This window comes from Halichoerus grypus, chromosome 15 (assembly GCF_964656455.1).
Source record: "Halichoerus grypus chromosome 15, mHalGry1.hap1.1, whole genome shotgun sequence".
In the NCBI taxonomy this organism is placed as follows: Eukaryota; Metazoa; Chordata; class Mammalia; order Carnivora; family Phocidae; genus Halichoerus; species Halichoerus grypus.
The window spans coordinates 16,268,865-16,291,673 of record NC_135726.1 but is presented as its reverse complement, the minus strand read 5'-3'; the positions used below and the strand labels follow the sequence as shown (position 1 = coordinate 16,291,673).

General features: G+C 42.5%; 1 protein-coding gene across 1 annotated transcript in view; it reads left to right on the top strand.

The window, feature by feature from the left end:
• Window positions 1–294: 294 nt before the first annotated feature.
• The window catches only part of WWP2 (WW domain containing E3 ubiquitin protein ligase 2), a 140,865-nt gene continuing 118,350 nt past the window's right edge, over window positions 295–22,809 (top strand). Inside the window, exons 1-2 of the mRNA XM_036070803.2 lie at window positions 295–383; window positions 21,331–21,415. Of these exons, the coding sequence (XP_035926696.2) occupies window positions 21,346–21,415 (70 nt within the window). The 5' untranslated portion in view covers window positions 295–383; window positions 21,331–21,345. The remainder of the gene's footprint in view (window positions 384–21,330; window positions 21,416–22,809) is intronic.

Here is a 22,809-nt window from a genome sequence, read left to right as displayed (position 1 = left end):
CTGGGTAACCCTAAGTAGCTCAATAAATATTTGTTGACTCGATTGGCTTCCTCTCACCTGTAAAATAGGGCTAATGATAGACCCGCCTCCGGGGTTGAGGGAGTGAATGAAGCGCCTGGCAGACACTGAGCCTTCAGCTTATTTGCTTGCTCCGGGACCATCTGGTGAGCGGAACCCCCTTCCACTTTGACATATACAAAGAATAAGAGGGCCAGCTCCCGGCCAAAGGCGCCCAAGCCAGGCCTAGGTTGCCCACACCTGCGGGTCCGGCCAGCCTCTTCCGGGTCAGGTGACCGCGCGCAGTCACGTGACCCGGCCCGAGTGAGGGCGGTGGAAGGCGGAAGTGGGAGCGGAGTTGGGCGCCGCTTCTGTGGCCGCGGCAGGTAGCGAGCGCCGGCGCGATGGGCGCGGGGGGTGCGGCGGGCGGGCGGGTCGGGGGCGCGGAGCGGGCGGAGGGCGGCGGGCGGCGCGGGGTGGGCCGGGGCGGTGCGGCCCGGGCGCCGGGGGGCGGCGGCTTCCTGTGGGAGGGGCCTGGCGCGGCGGTTCCGGCCTCCGAGGAGGGGTGTCCCGGCTCCCGCCCGAGCGGGGTGGGCGTGCGGCGGCCCGCGCGCGGGGGTGCTTGGAGGTGGGCGCGGAGGCAGCCGGGGGTGCGGCGGCCAGCGGGTCCTGCCGGAAGAGGGAAAGGAGCTTAGGTGCCAGGGATGAAGAGGCGTGACCTTTGTGGAGGGATCGGGACTGGAGGAAGGGGTGACTTGGGACTGAGCTGGAAGGGGGCGCCTGAGTGTATGACATGGAGGGAAAGGAGAAATTAGGAAGAAGATGTGTGAACCCAGCTGACAGTCTTTTTCCTTCCTTTCTCTTTGGAAATGATTGTTACCCGAGACTTTGATTTCGGTCCCATTCAGTTTTTAAACTTCAGGAAGGATCACAGAATCTTGATCATTTTGCTTTCGTCACACCCACTTAGTCCTGGTTGGGTAGGGTTCCACTTCTTGGTAACCTAGCCCTTCAGATCATCTTTCTTTGAGATTTTTCCCAGATCACATCAACTTCGAGGCTTAAAAAAGGAGTGTGGGCACTTTGCTGTGGCCATAAAATGGCTTTTAGCCTAAACTGTTGACCACGACCGAGCCCAGCATTACCTCAGCAACAGTGACTGCAGAAATCTTGGACAGAGTGTCTGTACTGCTTTATGACTTTTCTTCTTTCTTCGGTTTAAATTATTCAGTTTCCCTTATCATGTGACTGCTTATCTTGACAAACTGTAACTAGGTAGAGAGACTGAGACGTCTGTGTTGTGTTCCTTAGCATTGTGACCTGAATCATGGTTTTGATATTAAATACCTGTGTAAAAGCTGCTTATCCTCTTTTTCTTCATGTTTACTAAAATTTGCAGAAGTGAAATGAATTTCATAGATGTGGTATAACTGGAGTGAATGTTCAAAGTGGACATTCACAGGAGCCGGAGTCGTTTTGGATTACAAGTAGGGAAAAAAAATGACTTTGCTGACATAGGAGTTAAAGTTTTTGGAGTATTTGACAAACATTTAAAAATTATTTTCTGTAGCGGCCTTTGAGTTAGGTTGGGAAGGTATTATTCACATTTCACAATGAACAAACAGACCTAAGGGAGAGCGACTTGTTTTTTTTGAACAATTTATTGCTTTCTTGTTTACTGGTGTCTTTCTTCCTCCTAGACTGCACATCCTTCAAGGGCAGTGTTCATATCTTATTTGGCTACTACCCTAGTGGCTGGCATGTTGTGGGCACTTGGTAAATGTTTGTTGAATAAATAACTTTCTAAATGTCACACAGCTATAAGTGGAGGACAAGGGATTTGAACCCAAGACCTAGCTCTTCTCTTATCAGACCATTTTCTGTGTTATATTGGTCCATATGAAAATGATGGGCATGGGAAAAAGGCTTGAGTTAGCTTCTTGGTCGCTTTTAGTTAATGATGACTTCCTTGGTTACAGGGAGCTTTTACCAACATCTTGTGACCATGATCCTGCGAAGGTCAGGATTGTCGCTATTCCACAGATGAGGAAACTGAGGCTTAGTGAAGTTCTTACTTTAGATTCCAGAGCTAGTGAATGACTGAGCAGGGACTCAAGCTCAGGACTTTTACCCATAGACCCATTCTTTCCCATTAATAGAAGGAATATAAAATTTTATTTTAAAGCATTTTTTTCAAGTATAAAAAGTATGACATTTTAAGGAAAAAATAGTATATATATATATCATACCAAAAAAATGTGAATATAGAATGAAATTGAAGTTTAAAAGACTCTGTACTATACCATACATGCCTCTTCCTGGGAGAACATTCTTTCATTCAATGAATATGTAAGTGCCTACTCTAGAGTTGCACTGTCCAGTATGGTTGAGTACTGGAGATATGCTATGGAGTACAAAGTACACACCAGAGTTTGAAGAGTCCGTTTGAAAAAAAGTAAAATATGTCATTGATTTTTTAAAATGTTGTAACAAGCATAATATTAATATAATAACATATGCTAATACATGATAACATTTTAAGTTGATTGGGTTAAATGCAGTATAATTGAAATTAATCTCACCTGCTTCTTTTCACTTTTTAAAATGTGTTTCCTAGAAAATTGAAGATTATATTGGACAGTGCTCTTCTAAACACTGGGAATATAGTACACAAGAAAAGCAAAAACCCCTGCCCTTGTGGAACTTAAATTTTAGTGGAAAGGAACAATAAAATAACCAAGTAAAATGCGTATTTTATTGTAATAAAGGAGGGAAGCCGAATGTGGAATGTTGGCTGGGGCTGCAATTTTGCATAGGGTCTGTAGAGATGCCTTCCTGGGAAGGTGACTGTTGAGTAATGATCTGAAGGAGGTGAGGGCAAGAGCCGTGTGAGTGGGGACATTGTGGTCCAGGTGGAGGGGACAGCACATTCAGTAGCCCTAAGAAAGAGCACCCCTGGCAGGTTTGTGGGCTACCTAGGAGGCTAGGATGGCTGGAGGGGTGTGAGCAAAGAGAGTAGTAGGATGAGGTTAAAGACGTCCTAGGGGCAAGGGGAGAGACGGGCAGGTCATGGAGGGCCTTGCAGCCCATTGTAAGGATGATGGTTTTTAGTCGGAGTGAGTTGGGGTCATTGGAGGGTTTTAAGCAGCGGAGTGGACACAACCTACCCTGCCTTTTAACAGGCTCACTCTGGTTGCTGTGTGGAGAAAGAGTATAGAGGAGCAAGGCTAGAAGCAAGCAATTGAGTTTAGAGACCTCCAAGAACCATGGGGAAAACACAGCCTAGAAGGAGGGGTAATGAGTTTTTAATGTTTAAATATTGTTTTTACCTGACATGTATTGAATGCATATTGTTTGTCAGGTATTCTGTTGTTTTACAGATTTACAACAAACAGAACCTCACTCGGGCGGAGTGACGTGCATGAGGTCATGTAGCTCTGACATGGAAGAGCTGGGAGTTCAATCTTGGTCTTTGAGTCCAGAGCTCATGCTTCCATTAGTGAGATATGTGGCGGTGGATACATGAACATAAACTCCCATTGGAATCAAATCAGTGAGCTGCTTTTGAATGATTTTGAGTCACGGTGGACTGTTACAGATTGTAGAATTTCTGAGAGGTAGGAACAAAAGGGGAAGATCTTGTTTCCCTTAAAACGAACCAACTGAATCTTTTTTAGAAAGTTGCAGGCCTCTGCCCCTCCCCACAAGCTGGTAAACAAACAGTGATTTAAGTCAAGTGTTAATAAGTACTTCTAGGAAAATACCAAATACGAAGGCTTGGCAGTCCTGACCTAGGGCAGGTCCCCTTCCTCTGTGTCACCTGTGCCTTTTGCTTCCTGTTTTGTTGTGCAATCTGCTTTCCATTCTCTTTTATTATTAGCCTGTAATTCCATTGTGCTTCCAAAGATATGACCTTCCCTGTCCCTCCCTCTCTCTTTTTATGTGCTTGGCCTTTGTACGGATGTCATTTGGCAAAGTTTAGTTCTGTTTGATTGTTTTTCAATATGGGCCTTTGGAAAATGGAAGGTAACTCAGTGCTGGCCAGAGAAAAGAGGCCAAGAAAGAATTAGTGTTGGAAAGAACTGGAAAAGCATGAGAGTATGAAGAAAAGGAGGAATTTTTGAACAGACCCTTCTCTTCCACATTTTTTAAGAAGTGAGTATAGAGTGGATCTATAATTATAACTAAGAAGCTCTGGCTGTTTCTACAACTGGCTAATTAAAATTAAAATCTTGGTAAGTAGTTTTTGGTCTTCCTTGGTTCATGTGCTACACAGGTCCTTTCATCTTGAGATCAGTGTTCAGTGGTTTCTTGACTCAAAGCTGGGTCAAGAATTTGAGGAATCGCAGAGCCTAGACTTTTAGCGTCAAGAAGAACTATTTTAGCTTGTATTTTAGTTAATGCTTGGAAGAGCACTTACTGTGTGCTGGTTGCTTTACTTGATTGAGCTCATTTAATCCTTTCAGTAATCTTATAAAGTAAGTAATATTCTTAGGTTTATTTCACAGACGAAGAATTGAGATTTAGAGAGGGTGAGTCACTTTTTCACTATCACTCAAAGCCTAGTGAGTGGTCAGACCTATTTGCCTCTAAAAGATTGACTGGTCTGAAAGGTTCTTGTCGAGGTTGGGTGAGAAAAAGGATCAGGTGCTCTAGACAGGAGCTATCCCTTGCTAAATCCTATGTGTGGTTGCTTTCTTGTGCCAAAAGCTCTTTGAAGATTTCTTTAACGGGGGTCTCTCAGACCAAGAGATCTGAGGTCCCAGAAGGCAGGGACCCCCTGACATTCGCTTTTGTATTTCCAGAGCCTGGCACAGAGTGGGGTCTATAAGCATTATTGAAAGACTAACCCTGGCTCTGGACTGGGCAGGGTGGAATGAAATGGTCTGGAAGAGGCAGAGTCAGAAGGCTGGCTGCCTTCCTGGAAAAGGTGCCCTTGACCATTATCGTCCCTTGGCTTCAAGAATCAACCTGTCCTAGCAACCCAAATGTTGAGTAGTCCATCAACTGATGAATGGGTAAACGAAAGGTTATATATCCACATATTGTTTGATTCCACGTGTTTGAAATGTCCAGCATAGGCAGATCCACAGAATCAGGAAGTAATTTAGTGGTTGCTAGAGGCTGGGGTGCAGGGAGGAATGAAGGGTGACTGCTTATGGGTATGGGGTTTCTTTTGGGGTGATGAAAACGTTATGGAATTAGATAGTGCTTGCGCTACTCTGTGAATATACTAAAAGTCACTGAATTGTATGCTTTAAAAGGGTGAATTTATGGCATGTGCATTATATTTCAACAATAATAAAAATAAAGAGTCAACCAGTCCTGTTTTGAATGTACCCTCTGTGTTCTGTGGAGATCAAGATTTTAGTGCAGGTGAAAGCGGCCACTGTCCATCATCTTCTACCCTCCTCCCAGTATTCAGCATCCTCTGTTGTTCCTGGGACAATACATTGAAAAGTGTTCTCCCTGCTTTTTTGATCTCAGGTATTGCAAGTATTTTAACCAAGAAGGACTATGATAGATCTTTGTGTCTTTCTGGATGTCTCTGGAAACTCTGAACCAGTCGGTGGACCCTTGACTTGTTTAATTTTGCTAATGAGAAGAACTCAGGAATTACTACCTTTGACCGACACTTTCGTGTCTTTTAACAGTCTGTGGATTCTAGGCAAAGAAAGCTGGCTTTTTATTTATCTATCCTTTTTTTTTTTTTAAGAGTTTATTTTTAAGTAATCTCTACACCCAATGTGCGGCTTCAACTTCCAACCCGGAGAGGAAGAGTCGCACCATCCACTGACTGAGCCAGCCAGGCGCCCCTACCTATCTATTTATTTATTTAGAGTTTCTTATTTAAAATGAAAGGTGGAAGGGCATTATTTGTTATTTTCAGGGTGGAGCCGACAAACACCTGCGAGCTGGTAGCTCATTTTGAGCCGGCGGCCAGCTGCCCTTTTGGTTGTGAGGTGTGCAGTGATCCCCCGGGCGGGGCTGGGGCACCCGAGGGAACAGGAAGGAATTGCCAGGGAGGAGGGGCCTAGCAAAATCGAGGAAAGAGAGATGGAAAGGAGGAGGAAGATCATGAAGCTTTCAGGGGAAGACAGGGATAGGCTGCTTGCTGCTCTCCTACTGTGCACTCCTCGCTTCATCCTTTTACTTTTCATTAAAATAGATACCTCAGTCTGGGATTCTCTAAAGCAAATCGATTGTTGTGTCAGAAGGGGCATCAAAAAATTGTTTTGGAATCGAGCATGAAAAATACTCGTTTTTTAAAAAAATTATGAAATATAAAGCATAATGATATGTTTAGGATTCTCTTTTGTATCTGGAATCACAACTAAGAAACGCAGTTTGAGCAAGACCACACCCCCTGTGACTGAAGGGCGTCTTTCTTTCCCGGAGTTACTGTGGGCCTGCGAGTTGGGCCTCCAAAGGATGTGTTGTGGGAAGAGGACTTTGAGTTTCAGCCTGATGTCAGTTGAAATCTACCTCTTCTAAAGCCTTTGTTGCTAATTGTATTAGGTTACTATTCCTCATCTGTTTAACACATTACTACAGACGTGGTGGTTTAAAACAATGTTCTGGAGGCCAGAAGTCCGAAATCAAGGTGTCAGTATCGACAGGGCCTGATCCCTCTAGGCTGGGGATGACCTTGGGGGAGAGCGGGGGAGTGGGTAGGGAGGTGTGGGTGGGATTGTGGGAAATTCTTTCTTTGCCTCTCTTAGTAGCTTGAGGTGTTACTTGGCTTGGAATTGTAGGACTCCCATCTCTGCTTGGTCTTCACATGGCCTCCTCCCTTGTGTCTGTGTCTCCCCTTTCTGTCTCCTATACGGATACTGCGCCCACTCTAAATTCAAGGTGATCTTATCTTCAGATCTTTAACTTAATTTCCTCTGCAAAGACCCTGTTGCCAAATAAGGTCACAGTCACAGGTTCCAGGGGGTTAGTGCTCAGACATATGTTTTGGGTGCCACAGTTCAACCCACTACTCTAATTGAATGTTAGAAGGGATGTTCTTATTAAAATTAAATAAGGATATCATTCTGTGACCTGATTTGAAGAGAAACCTTTTTCTTTTCTGAATTTAAATTTTATTTATGACCAAAATAATACATGCACATAGTTTAAAGAGCCAAATAGCATTACAAGACTGAGAATACAACAGCAGTTCCTAGCTTTGCCTCTTTTTGTTCTTGATTCTTGCTCTGTGGAGTCAGTGACTTTCAACTCTTAGTTTTCTTCTAATATTGACTTGTGCATTTCTTTTTCTTTTTTTTTTTTTTTTTTTAAAAGATTTTATTTATTTATTTGATAGAGAGAGACACAGCGAGAGAGAGAACACAGGCAGGGGGAATGGGAGAGGGAGAAGCAGGCTTCCCGCCGAGCAGGGAGCCCGATGCGGGGCTCGATCCCAGGACCCTGGGATCATGACCTGAGCCGAAGGCAGACGCTTAACGACTGAGCCACCCAGGCGCCCCTCTTTTTCTTTTAAAATAGGCTCCACACCCAATGGGGGCTTGAACTCATGACTCTGAGATCAAGAGTCACATGCTCTACCTACTGACTGAGCCATCCGGGCGCCCTAACTTCTGCAATTCTGAATGTTTCTATACTGCTATTTCTTAGCCTGTCAGTTTTAACCATTTTAACTGTTGACGATGAGGATTTAGCCATCTTTCTGGCCAGTCTCCACACACACTTCTACCTCCACCTTCTGATTACTCCCAAATCACAAGTTTTCATTAAATTGTTTATGCTGTTATAATTATAAATATTATTCAGGGCTGAGCCACATAGTGTATTAGGATTACATTTCCTATCATATAACTTTTGTTGTTACTAGTTCCATATTTCCTGATTTTTCATTTGCATAGTTGTCCTGTGTTCCTGTCACTAATTCCACACCAAACATTGTGATAGAGCTAGAAGTGCTGCTTTTTTCAGTGCAATCAGATGCATCATGCAATCTGTTTCTCCCGTTTTCTTTCTTTCCTCTAGAGGTGACATTTCCTAAGAATTCTCTAATCTGGACTGGTTACTCTGGGCTCTTGTACTGTAATGCCTTGGGATTTTTCAGTGTTAATCTTGTAATTCCTTTTGTCTCTCCCATGTGAATCCCCACTCTCCTCCATCTTTTTCCTTTATTCGCCTGGAACACACCTTTCAGTAGCTTCCTGACAAAAGCAGCTTGGGGAAGAATTTTTTTTGAGACTACAAATCTGAAAATACCATGGTTTTCCAACCATACTTGATTGATGGTTTTCTTGGTTGTGGAATTATAGATTGAAAAATAAAAAAAGATCATTTTACCTCAAATTTGAAAGCATTGCATTGTCTTCTCACATTCGGTGTTACTGTTGAGAAGTCTGATGCCATTATGATTTTTCTTGTTTGTAAATGTGACTGGAAGCTTGTATACCCTTTGTTCTCATATTCTGAAATTGCATAGCATTGTGCAGTAGAATGGTTTTTGTTTCATCCATTGCTCTGGGCACTCAGTTGGGTTCTTTCTGTCTAGAACTGTATATCCTTCAGCTTAAGAAAAATGTTCTGTAACATTTCTCTGTTGATTTCTCTTTTTTTTTCTTTTTCATTTCTGGACTTGCTATAAGATGGACATTGGACATTTTAAAGATTTATTTATTTATTTTAGAGAGAGAGAGCACACGAGCAGGAGGGGCAGAGGGAGGAATCTGAGCAGACTCTGTGCTGAGCGTGCAGCCAGAGGTGGGGCTCCATCTCACGACCCTGAGATTGTGACCTGAGCTGAAACCAAGAGTTGGATGCTCAACCTATTGAGCCACCTGGGTGCCCCTGGACTTTGGACATTTTGAACAAATCCACCGTTTTAAAAAAAATCATTTTTCACCTATTTACCATCTTCTTTGTCTTTTGGTTCACTTTTTTTTTTTTTTTTAAGATTTTATTTGTTTATTTGACAGAGAGAGACACAGCGAGAGAGGGAACACAAGCAGGGGGGCGGGAGAGGGAGAAGCAGGCTTCCCGCCAAGCAGGGAGCCCGATGCGGGGCTCGATCCCAGGACCCTGGGATCACGACCTGAGCCGAAGGCAGACGCTTAACGACTGAGCCACCCAGGCGCCCCTGTCTTTTGGTTCACTTTTTAGTGTATGTCCTCACTTTATCAGCTTTGTTTCTGCTATCAGAACTGTCCTTTCTAAGAGCAATTTATTATTCTCTGAATCCACCAACCAGCCAACTTACTTTCCTGCCTGTCTGCCTTCCTTTAAAATTACATTCTGTTGTTGTTTCATGGGTGCAATATTTTATCTCTCTAAATTGTTTTGAGGTTTTCTTTGACTTCTTTTTTAACTATAAGCTTTTAAAAAATTTTAGCTATACTTCATATACCTTAAAATTCACATTTTGAAGTGTTAAATTCAGTGGTGTTAGCCTTTTCACAAAGTTGTGCGGCCGTCACTCAGCACTAATTCTAGAACATTTTCATCACCTCAGAAGAAACCTTGTATCCATTAACAGTCATGCCAGTCCCCTAACCCTTTCAACCCTTGGGTACCACTAATCTACATTCTTTTTTTTTTTTTTTTAATTTTTTTTATTGTTACGTTAATCCCCATACATTATATCATTAGTTTTAGATATAGTGTTCCATGATTCATTGTTTGTGCATAACACCCAGTGCTAATCTACATTCTTTTTCCATGGATTCACCTGTTCAAGATATTTCATATAAATGAAATCGTATAATAATTGGGCCTTTTTGCCTGGCTTTCATTTATTTCTTTCACTTAGCATAATGTTTTCAGAGTTCATCCATAGTGCAGTATGAAACAGCACTTCATTCCTTTTTATGACCAAATTAATATTCTATTGTATGGATATACCACATTTTACTTACCCGTTTCTCAGTTGATGTACATTTGGGATGTTTCCACTTTTTGGCTGTTATGAATAACCTTGCTATGAACATTGTGTACAAGGCTTGTGTAGAGACATATTTTCAGTTCTTTTGGGTATACATCTAGAAATGGAATTGCTGGGTCTTATGGTAATTCTGTTTAACTTTTTTTTTTTTTTTTAAGATTTTATTTTCAAGTAATCTTTAACCCAACGTAGGGCTTGAACTCACAACCCTGAGATCAAGAGTCACATGCTCCACTGACTGAGCCAGCCAGGTGTGCTGATTCTGTTTAACTTTTTTTTTTTAAGATTTTATTTATTTGAGAGCGAGAGTGAGCCAGAGAGAGAGAGAGAGAGCACATGAGCCAGGGGAAGGGCAGAGAAGCAGACTCCCCGCTGAGCAAGGAGCCCAATGTGGGACTCAGTCCCAGTACTGTGGGATCATGACCTGAGCCGAAGGCAGACTGAGCCACCCAGGCGCCCCTCTGTTTAACTTTTTGAGGAGCTGCCAAATTGTTTTCTAAAGCTGCTCACTGTTTTTCATTTCTTGTTAGCAGTGTATGAGGATTCTAATTTCTCCCAAGTTCTCACTACCATTTGTTATTGTATGCTTTTTGATTTTGGCCGTTTTAGTTTGTGTGAGGTGATGTCTCATTGTGGTTTTAGTTTGCCTTTTTCTAGTGACTAATGATGTATATGCTTATTTTCTTTTAATATCTTCTTTTTTTTTTTTAAAAGATTTTATTTATTTGAGAGAGAGTGAGACAGAGAGCACGAGCAGGGGGAGCAGTAGAGGGAGAGGGAGAAGCAGACTCCCTGCTGAGCAGTGAGCCCGACATGGGGCTCCATCCCAGGACCCCGGGATCATGACTTCAGCTGAAGGCAGATGCTTAACCTGTTGAACCACCCAGGCACCCCTGGACTCTCAGGTTTCTTCACTTGCTCTGTGTCTGTCTTTATACCAGTACCATGGTCTTGATCACTGTAGCTTTCTAGTAAGTTTTGAAATTAAGTAATACACTGGGTGTTATATGCAACTGAATTATTGAACACTACATCTGAAACTGGTGAGGTATTATGTGTTGGCTAATTGAATTTAAATAGAAAAAGAAATTAAGTAATATGAATCCTCCAACTTTGTTTTTTTTTTTCCCCCCAAGATTGTTTTGGCTCTTCTGGGTCCCTTGCATTTCCTTACGAATCTTAGGATGAGTTTATCAGTTGAGTTCTGTTTTTCTCTTTGTATGTTTTGATATCTGGCTTTCCTGTCTGAGGCTCTCCTCAAATAGTTGTTCCTTTATGTATGAAGTACCAGCAGGCTGAGCTGTGTGCTGGGCTCAAATGAGGGAAGGTGAGTGGGGATGGGAGCAGTGACTTCTCATAGTTCAGGATGTAGACTTCCACTTATCTCCCTGGATCATTATTGGTGCCTTATCACTACCCTCAGCTGTGCCTGAAGTCCTCGGGTCTAGTGTAGTCTATCTAGAGACCAAAAATTCCTGTCTGGGATTTGGGAGGGTGGGGTGACTGCCTGGCTGAATTGTTGGGAAGGGGAGTTTGGGAACTCTGTTTTTCATACAGGCTTTTGCTCCTGTTTCTCTCGTGTTTTTAGGTCTACTTATGCTCCCACTTTCAGAGGTACCTAGTGCCAGTATTTACTGACCCTTTCTGTGATTCCCCAGTGCTACCAGCCTGCTTCTTGTCAACTCCCCCCCCCCCCATTACAGGCAGTTAGGTTTCATTTTTATCTCCCTTGCCTCTTTCCACAATGTTGCTGCCCTCTCTATCTGTTGATAGAGAAAACTTTTTCCATTTGTTTTTTGTGGGCTTATATTTCTGTATTTCTTTTCCTGTCCTTTTGATGGTATCTGAGAAGGGAGCAGAGATAAATATACGTTTGATCTGTTATGTTTATTGAGAGTTCCTGGAAGGCTCTCTAAGGGAAAAGTTGGTATCAGGGAAGGTGGTGTAATACTTAGTCTCCTTGGATCTACTCCTGGCATAGAGCTCCTTCACTATATTCTGTTCCTAAAGTTTTATATTGCCCCATTTTTTTAATCTACATATTGTTTTGTGCAATTTTTCTGCATAATTTTAGTTTAGCCCTAAATATTCTGATAGAGCTAAAGTCCTACTCTTAATGCATTCAACTGATTCAGTAACATTAAACTAGTGTCTCACCCCAGCTTTATATTAGGATCACCTGGGGAATTTATTTATTTATTTATTTATTTATTTATTTAAGATTTTATTTATTTATTTGACAGAGATAGATACAGCAAGAAGGGGGAACACAAGCAGGGGGAGTGGGAGAGGGAGAAGCAGGCTTCCCGCCGAGCAGGATGCAGGGCTCGATCCCAGGACCCTGGGATCATGACCTGAGCCAAAGGCAGACGCCTAATGACTGAGCCACCCAGGCGCCCCTCTCAGAATCACTTGTCACCTCTACAGTTCTCTCATTTGCTTTCTATCTGGCATCCCTCTTGGCACATGTCCTTTCCCTATATTATCAGTCTTTTAGTGTTTAAAGAAGCCAGTGGATGGAGCCTCATTTATTATTTCTCCCATGCCTTTCTTTTCTGTGTAGATGCAAGTTTCTGACCTGAATCATTTCTTTCTCCTGGAAGGACTTCTTTTAAACATTTCTTTCAGGGTATGTTTTTGTTTGAGGAAGTATTTTGTTTACTCCTTCACTTTTAAAGAATAACTCCGGGGCTCTTGGGTGGCTCAGTCGTTAAGCGTCTGCCTTTGGCTCAGGTCATGATCCCCGGGTCCTGGGATTGAGCCCCACGTCGGGGTCCCTGCTCAGCAGAGAGCCTGTCTCTCCCTCTGCCCCTCACCCTGCTCATGCTCTCTCTTTCTCTCTCTCTCTGTCTCTCAAATAAATAAATAAAATCTTGAAAAAAAAAAAAAGGACAACTCCATTGGACACAGAATTCTAGGTTAGTGTGTTTTTTCTTTCAATACTTTAAATATTTCAGGACGCCTGGGTGGCTCAGTTGGTTAAGCTTGCTTCTCCCTCTCCCACTCCCCCTGCTTGTGTTCCCTTTCTCGCTGTGTCTCTGTCTGTCAAATAAATAAATAAAATCTTAAAAAAAATACTTTAAATATTTCACTCTGCTATCTTCTTGCTTGTATGGTTTCTGGTAAAAAGCATGCTGTAATTCTTATCCTTATTCCTCTACAGGTTAGCTGTTTTCTCCCCCCTTTGGCTTCTTTCAAGATTTTCTCTTTGTTTCTGGTTTTCTCTAGATTCAATATGGTAATATTATATGCCTAGTTATTTGTTTGTTTTGTTCTTTTCCTTTTTAAGATTTTTTTTTTTTAATTTATTTGACAGAGAGAGACATAGCGAGAGAGGGGACACAAGCAGGGGCAGAGGGAGAGGGAGAACCGGACTCCCCGCTGAGCAGGGAGCCCAGTGTGGGACTCGATCCCAGGACCCTGGGACCATGACCTGAGCCGAAGGCAGACTCTTAACCGACTGAGCCACCCAGGCACCCCAAGCATTTTCTTCTTTGTTTCTTAGAATTTCCACGTCTCTGCTTACGTCATACATCTGTTCTTGGGTGTTGTCTACGCTTTCCATTAGACCCTTAACATATCTGTCCATAGTTATTTTAAATTCCCTGTCCATTAGTTTTAAAATCTGTGTCATCCCTGAGTTGCTTCTGATGCTTGCTTTGTCTCTTCACACTGTTTTTCTTGACTTTCAGCATTACTTATAATTTTTTTTAAAGATTCATCTACAGACAGAGAGAGCTTGTGTGCACATGCATGAGGAGTGGGGAGGGGCAGAGGGAGAGGAAGAGAGACAATCCGAAGTAGACTCCCTGCTGAGAGTGGTGCCCAGCTCGGGGCTCGATCCCATGACCCTGGGATCATGACCTGAGCTGAAATTAAGAGTCAGACACTCAACTGACTGAGCCACCCAGGTGCCCCTTAGCATTACTTATAATTTTTAATTGAAAGCTGGGCATGATGTATTGGGTAGTAGGAACTGAGGTGAATAGGTCTTTAGTTTGGGGTTTTATGTTAATCTGGCTAGGTGTTGATTTGCGTTTAACAATCGCTGTAACTGTTGGGGCACCTGGGTGGCTCAGTCCGTTGTGTCCCACTCTTGATTTCGGCTCAGATCTTGATCTCAGGGTCGTGAGTTCAAGCCCCATGTTGGGCTCCACATTGGGTGTGGAGCCTACTTAAAACAAAACAAAACAAAACAAAATAATTGCTGTAACTGTATGTACCAAGGCTTCAGATTCGTCTAGTGTCTTGTTTTGGTCTCCCTGTTATCTTTGGTCTTCCCTGAGAACCCCTTCTTAAATAGAGTATGCACCTTTCAGCTCTTTCAGCTGTAATCCAGTGTTATACTGGATCCATAGTATGGTGGGAAAGTAGGGGGGGGCATTTTGTCGTTTTCTCATTAAATCTCAGTCTTTCTGGGGCACCTGGGTGGCGCAGTCCGTTAGGCATCCGACTCTTGGTTTCAGCTCAGGTTGTGATCTCATGGCTGTGAAATTGAGCTCTGCATCGGGCTCTGCGCTCAGCACGGAGTCTGCTTAAGTTTCTCTCCCTCTCTCTCTCTGCTCTTCCCCTCCCCTGTGCTATCTCTAAAATAAATAAATCTTAAAAAAAAAACAAAACCAAAAAACCTCAGTCTTTTAATGGGTCTGTGTCTGTGGGTTGTGACCTTTGCAAGTGGTTATTAACTGTATTTCTCCCCCTTCGATGAGACAGGAAGACTAGAAGGGCCTCAGTCAGGGAAATTTCCTCCCCCTAGTTAGGATAAAGCTCTTGTGAAGCTTTTTCCCTAGAGAGCAGGCCCTTGTTGTGGAGAACATTCGGCATATTTTACAGTGGTTACTTTCTCCCTCTCCACGCCGGAGCCAGGAGGGAGTCTTTTTGGCTCTTCATCAGGGCAACCTGTAAGGAAGGAATTTTTTTTTTTTTCCTTCCTTATTCACTGTTGTATCACTAGCATCAAAAACAGTGCATGGTATATAATAGATGCTCAGTAAATATTTGTTGAACGAGTGAATGAATACCTTTCATCCAGGCCCATGAGGTTATCTTACATAGATGTGGGAAAATTTCTCAGACCTAAAATGATGATAAACTGATGACATTTCTCTGAGTGAATAGTTAGTCCTCAAATCTCTTGTTGTTGTTTCTTTTTTAAAGATTTTATTTATTTATTTGACAGAGAGAGACACAGTGAGAGAGGGAACACAAGCAGGGGGAGTGGGAGAGGGAGAAGCAGGCTTCCCGTGGAGCAGGGAGCCCGATGTGGGGCTCGATCCCAGGACCCTGGGATCATGACCTGAGCCGAAGGCAGACGCTTAACGACTGAGCCACCCAGGTGCCCCCAAATCTATTGTTTACTTTTTGGGTTTTTTTGGTGTTTTGTGTCTCTCTAATCTGAAACCCTAACTAAAATGGGAAGATTGCAGAGCAGTTCTCACGCTTTTTTGACTGCAACCTTTAGTAACAAATGTATTTTATATCATGATCCAGTGTACTTGTACATATAAATTTTATCTGGACAGACTTTTCATGAAATAATACTTTCCTTTATGTATGATGTACTCTTATATTTTCTACTATTTTATTTAAAAAAAAAGCTTTTTTAAAAAGGATTTTATTTATTTGTCAGAGAGAGAGAGAGTGAGTGAGCACAAGCAGGGGCAGAGGGAGAAGCAGGCTCTGCACTGAGCAAAGAGCCCGATGTGGGACTCGATCCTCTGACCCTGGGATCATGACCTGAGCAGAAGGCAGACTCTTAACCGACTGAGCCACCCAGGCATCCATAAAAAAATGCTTTTCAAGATTTATGTAGAGGATAGGTTCAGAGGACAATATGTGTTTAGTTTTTTTTTAAGAAATTTGGATAAATCTACCAGAGTTAGTTTCGGTTTTCCCCGCCCGCTCCCAATAAATCCATTACTCCCTTCAGTCATGAAAGTCTTTGTGTGTTTACCTCTAACCTTTGGTGATACTTTAAACATTGTTCCCCTTCCTCCTCCTTTCTGCCCTGGGCTTATGCTAACTCATTTTTTTGGGAGTGATTTGGATGCAAACATTTCCCATTGCTACTAGCAAGGGAAAAAATTACTTGAGTCCATGTACAGTGTTGCTGAGACAGGTGCAGAGTAAATTCTGAGCCTCGGGTTTCATGAGCTTCCTGTAGTGAGTAGTGGGGATTGGAGCCTCATGCCCATTAGGGACCATGTCTCATATGGGACCCTGAGGCAGAAGCTAAGAGGTTAAACATACTTTGGGGTGGGATCTGACTTCTCTTCTCTAGTAATGGTTACTTTTTTTTGTACATGGTTGGAAAGGTCTCACAGTTCAAAATACCTACCTTGTAATATCAAGGTGGTATTTTCCTGATTGGATCTGGAAAGACAGACAGTGCCCCACATAACACTGATTATTGTTAATACACGCTGGACTGTAATCATGAAAGCCACTGGAGAAAGAAAACTTGTTATTTACTTTGTTTCTCCGCTTTCCCAGTTGGCTTTCTTCCTTCTGAGCCTTCTTTAGAATTTATCTGATTGATTTTGTTTGGGGGCTGTGAAGTATATAGATCAAGAGGTTTGGTCTTCCTCCCATTTAACAGGCCATGTGGGAGGTGCCGGTTTCATTCTCTTGAATTCTCTTGAGTTCAGGCCACAGGCTAAATTGAGTAAAGCTCAGGGAGGACATGTTACGTTAAAACTACCCTTAGTTGAGTTGCCTTAGGAAAGAGAGAGTCCCAATAGATGTGAAGATTTTTAAAATATTCTTCTATTTTTTAAGTCTGTAAATAATGGATTTCCTGCTTGTAGTGCTTTAACCTCTGTTACTGAAAGCCCTGAGGCTTAATTTATAGTCATTAATCTTTCCTTCATTATTCAAGATATGATCTTCCCCCCCTTTAAAATAATCGTTAAATTATGAGAAAGATCAAACATGTAAAATGGTTCAGAGAATAAGATAACAAACAGTCATAAAAACCACCATCTGGATTTAATGAATATTAACATTTTGCCATATTTGCTTCAGAACTTTTTATTTAAATGATAAAATGGTGCAGATACATTTGAAGTCCTCTTGGTCTCTCTCCTTACATCAATACTCATGTTCCCTTCTGTGCTACCCTGGGGTGACTTCTGTTCCTACCTCGGTGTGGTTACTTCCCAGCCACGCTTTTATACTTTTATTCCATTTATGTCTTGCCACAGCAATATATACAACTGATTCTGTGTAAGTTCAAGTGTATACCAATGGCATCGTACTACACTTAGGTTTTCACTTGCTTTTTGTTTTTTTCCACTTTTACCATTATAATTCGGGATTTGCACATGTAGATTGAATTCATATATTTCAGCTATTACATAGCATTCCATTTTATAGGTATATCACAGTTTATTCATTCCCCCATTGATGGGCATTTAGTTGGGTGACAAAGTTTTGCTATTATAAACATTGCTGTGATGAACATCTTTGAACATGGCTTCTTCGGCACGTGTTGGAAGATTTTTCCCGGGGCAGAGACCTAGGGGTGGAATCCTGCCAGGTGCAGTATGTGCATCTTGAACTCTACGGAGATTGCCAGGTTACCATCTCATTTGCCCCCAGAAGTGTATGAGGCTTCTCACCAACACTTTTTCTCAGACTTCTAATGTCTTGCTAGTCTGCTGGGTGGAAAGAGAGAGTTGATCTTTTTATTCCTTTACCAAAACAGATTTAGTCTAAGGAGTCACAACATCATCCTTTTAAATTTCAGACAATGGTGCTCAAATTCATTCATTTGGTAAACATTTATGGAGTTCCTATTAAGAGCCAGGCATCATTCTAGACACCTGGGCTACGGGGCTAACAGATGGGACACACATTTCCGCGCTCGTGGAGCTTACATTCTAGGGGAGAGAGAGACAATAAATACAATAAATCAATACAATATGAATCATGTCAGTGATAAATGCTAGGGAGAAAAAGTAAAACAGGGAAGGATGGCTCCAAATGTGTATGGAAAGGTAGGGTAAGGGGCGCCTGGGTGGCTCAGTCGTTAAGCGTCTGCCTTTGGCTCAGGTCATGATCCCGGGGTCCTGGGATTGAGCCCCGCATTGGGCTCCCTGCTCAGCGGGAAGCCTGCCTCTCCCTCTTCCACTCCCCCTGCTTGTGTTCCTTCTCTCGCTGTGTCTCTCTTTGTCAAATAAATAAATAAAATCTTAAAAAAAAAAAAAAGAAAGGTAGGGTAATAGGGTGGTCCGGGAACACCTCTTAAGAAAGTGACCTTTGAGTAAATGCCTGAGATAGTGAGGGAATAAACCATATAGGTGGACAACTGAGAAAAGAACATTCTAGATGGAAAGGGTAGAAGTCCAATAGGGTAGCATGTCTTGCATGTTCAAGGAACAGTGAGGAGGCTTGTGTAGCTTCAGGGGAGGGAGTAAGTGGGGAGAGAAAAGAGAGGTGAGGTCAGAGAGGGGTGTGGATTGTATCATGCAGGGCCTCCATTTTAAGGACTTTGACTTTTACTCTGAGGTAGACTGGAAACCACTGAATGGTTTTGAATAGCAGAGTGATATAATCTGACATACATATTAAAAAAAATCAATCTGCTGAGCGTAGAGATTAGATTGAAGGGGCAGAGGGTCTGAGCAGGGGAAAGATAATCTGGGTAAGAGATCACAGGGCTTTGGACCAAGATAGTGATAATAGAGGTGGAGAAAATGTTTGAACTTGGGGATATTTTAAAGGTAGAACCAAGAGGATTTACATATATGTTTTAAAGATTTTTTATGTTATTTTAGAGAGAGAGCACGGTGGGGAGGGGCAGAGGGAGAGGGAAAGAATCTCAAGCAGACTCTCCGCTCAGCACAGAGCCCAACATGGGGCTTGATGTCACCACCCTGAGATCATGACTTGAGCCGAAATCAAGAGTTGGACACTTAACCAACTGAGCCACCCAGGTGCCCCCAACCAACAGGTTTATTGACAGATTGAATGTGGGGTTTGAGAGGGAAAGGAGAAGCAGGGATGAGCCCCAGAATTTTGGCCTGAGCCACTGGCTGGAAGGAGTTGTCATTAACGGAGATGTGGAAGGCTGAGGAGCAGGTTTGAGGGGGAATATCAGAAGATCAGTTTTGTCATTAGACAAAGAGCGTCTGAGGTTCGAGGGTGAAGTTTGTACTGGACACACCAATTTGGGAGTGTCAACAAATGGCTAGTATTTAAAGCTATACGACTAGATGAAATAACCAGAAGACATGCCAGGCCTGAGCTATGGGACACTGATGGTTAGAGGTTGAGGAGGAGAGAAGGAACCTGCAAAGAGGCTGAGAAGGAGCAGCCTGAGAGGCAGGGGGAAACATCAGGCGGGTGTGATGTCCTGGAAGCCAAGGGAAGAAAGCATTTCAAGGAAGAGAGTGATCGATCCATCATGTCAGATGCTGCCAATAGGTTATATAAGATGAGGACTGAGAATTCACTATTGGACTTAATAACACAGAAGTCTGGTCTTGAGAACTTGCTACCAGTAGTTTCTGTATCGTATTCCTATATGCTCCCTAGAACTTTTCAGAGGTTTCCGTTGCTGCTCCATGTGTAAGATTGAAGTAAAATGCCTGTTACAGACTAGTCCAGAAAAAACTAGCCACGTAAAATGTTTTTGGACTGCATATACCCAATAAATAAGGCACATTGCTTTGTGTTGGCTAACACCGTGAAGTATGAAAGTATTTGACTTCAGCTACAGAAAGATGTCAAAGTCAATGTGACTTCATGGTAGCTACATTTCATCCTCACATAAAGGGTTTCCATTCTGAGAGAAATGTGGTGACTTAATAACCATGTTTTAAGGCTGAACAGCTCTTCAGAATAGGAAGCTGGAGGAGAGATCAGAAACAAACAGAATGAAAGAAGGTATTAATGATGTTGAATAGAAGAAGACTTTGTTAGCGTTTTTACAGTAGCAGTTCTCAGGTGGGATCCTTCGGCCTCTGCTGGCCCCTTGAGGCTTAAAAGGTTTTGCAAGATCAAAACTGTTTTCATAATAACTTTATTTGCCTTTTTCACTGTGATTACATTTGCACGGATGGTGCAAAAGCCAAGGTGAGTACAGTTGTTGTTGCCATCACTGGAATCCAGGCAATGCCACGAATCTGAGCTGTTGTCCTTGTATTCCTCAGCACAGTAGACGCAGTAAAAACAGAACAGAAGGGCCAGTTGCACTTCAGAATGTGCTTGACGAAGCAGTAAAAATTATTAATTTTATTAAGTCTCGACTTCTGTGCACATCTTTTTTTATTATTCTGTGTGATGGAAGGGAAATATGGCTGCAGTCCTTCTGTACGCCCAAGTGTAATGGTTGTCTTGGGAAGAAGCACTTGTGTGTTTGAATTGAGAGCTGAATTGCTTTTTTCATGAAATACTATTTTTACTTAAAAAAACAAAGTTACTAGATTTGGGTATTTGGCAGACATTTTGTTGAAGATGAATGAAGTGAGCCTGTCACTTGAAGGAAAACAACGGACAGTATTTGCTGCCAATGATAAAATAGGAGTTTTTAAGTGAAAATGAGAATTTTGGAACACTTGCATCTGCCACTAAGAGCTTGACACTTTCCCGGTGCTTAAAGATCTGTTTGATGAGATCAGTGGTGACATTCACAAATGGGCTTTTTTTGATAGTGTATAATGAAATGTGTCAACATTTGGAATGTCTGTATATCTCAGTGAACCAATATTTTTCAAATGACAGAGGACGATGTTACAAAATTGTATATGAGTAAAAGATCCATTCAAAATGCAAGATAGACTTATGCTTCCAGCCAAGATGGAGTGACAGGGGTGCCTGATGGCTTACAATGTCTAGAATGTGCTTCTTCGCCATTTGTGTATCTTTTTTTTTATTATTTACTATTTGTTTTTTATTGTTTTTATTATTTTTATTATTTGTTTTTATTTTAGAGAGTGCACGTGAGAGTGAGGGGGGAGGGACAGAAGGAGAGGGAGAGAGAGAATCCCAAGCAGGTTCCACACGTGTGGAGCCTGACTCCGGTCTCAATCCCACAACCCTGAGATCATGACCTGAGCCTAAATCAAGAGTTGGACACTCAACGGACTGAGCCACCCAGGTGCCCCTATTTGTATATCCTTTGTCGATTTGAAAATTTGGATTTTTAAAACATTGCTGAACTGTGACTTTCCTTTTGAAAGTGTTATGTTGGGCCCTGTCCTGTAAATGTTGATGTAATAGTCCTGTGCCCTTCCTAGGCCAGCAGAGACCTATCTAGCCTCAGTAGTCCTTACAAGACAGACAGACTCCACCCTGACAAAAGTAGTACAAAGTTGCCTGGACGTTTATATTTTCTTGGTTCATCTCTTTCAACTCAAATATTAAAAATGGCTGCAGTTCATCAGTCTCTTCTCAGATATTCTCTAAACCTCCTGCTGTTCGTCTTGCAGTTTTCTGGTGATGACATGGCATCTGCCAGCTCCAGCCGGGCAGGAGTGGCCCTGCCTTTTGAGAAGTCTCAGCTTACTTTGAAAGGTGAGTGGCACCATGTGAAATGTTTACCATTCGAGGTCCAGCCCAGTCTATGGGGAAGAGGTAGAATTATACCATACCTTGGTCTGAGAGCCAAATATTGTGAAATAGCTGAAGAGTGTAACTATTCATTCTCATAGGGTTACCATGTAACTGGAATTCTTTTTTCTTTTCTTTTTTTTTTTATGTATGTATTTTATTTTTAAGTAAAATTTACACCCAATGTGGGGCTCAAACTCATAATCTGAGATCAAGAGTTGCATGCTCCACTGACTGAGCCAGCCAGGTGCCTGTATAGCTGGAATTCTTCCCTTTTAAAGATTTTATTTATTTATTTGAAACAGAGAGAGACAGAGCGAGCAAAAGTGGGGGGCGGGGAGGGGTAGAGAGAGGGAGAGACGAGATTCCCCGCTGAGCAGAGAGTCTGAGATGAGACGTGGGGCACAATCCCAGGACCCTGAGATCATGACCTGAGCCAAAGGCAGACGCTTAAACCCACTGAGCCACCCAGGCGTCCCTATAGGTGGGGTTCTTAAGAAGGATAAAAGGAACTTTTGGCAAAGATTGTTGAAAATGGTGATTCCTTCATGCCTCAGGGCCCTTTTCTGTCTATACTTATTCCCTAGGTGATCTCGTCCATCCTCATGGCTTTATTTCCTTTAAAGATTTATTTATTTGAGAGAGAGAGAGAGAGAGAGAGAGCGCACGTAGAATGTAAACACAGAAATAGTGATTTTTGTCTGTTTTGGTTACTTTTGATACCTCAGTGACATAGAACGTTGCCAGACATTTAGTGGGCTGTCAGTGAATATCGCTTGAATGACAGAAGGTTGCTTTGGTAGTCTTAGCTCTGCGGAAGAGTCACGGGGCTGAGAGATGCCTGGTGACCCGGGGACAGCACTCACTATCACAGCTCTGGCCTCTCAGAGACACGGTGATTTGGAGGCAAAATCGTCTTGGCATTTTTTAAAATTATTATTTTTGAAATGTAAATGTTATTCATTTCTATACACTTTAAAATTGTTTCCTTTCTTCTAGCTCCTCAGTGCCCCTGCTTGGAGGAAACTAATATTACCAGTTTCCAAGATACATTCCAAGATACATGAAAGGGGATATGGTTTTGTAATCTTGAGAGCCAGGTTGCCTTCCTTGGAAGGAATAAGGAATACTCTTCTAGGAGTGCGTGAGAGTGCCTGTTTCCCCACATCTTTACCAACACAATGTGTTGTCAGACTTTATTATTTTTTAAGATTTTATTTATTTTTTTTGACGGAAAGAGAGACAGCGAGAGGGAACACAAGCAAGGCGAGGGGCAGAGGGAGAACTAGGCTTCCTGCTAATCAGGGAGCCCGATGCGGGGCTCGATCCCAGGACCCTGGGATCATGACCTGAGCCAA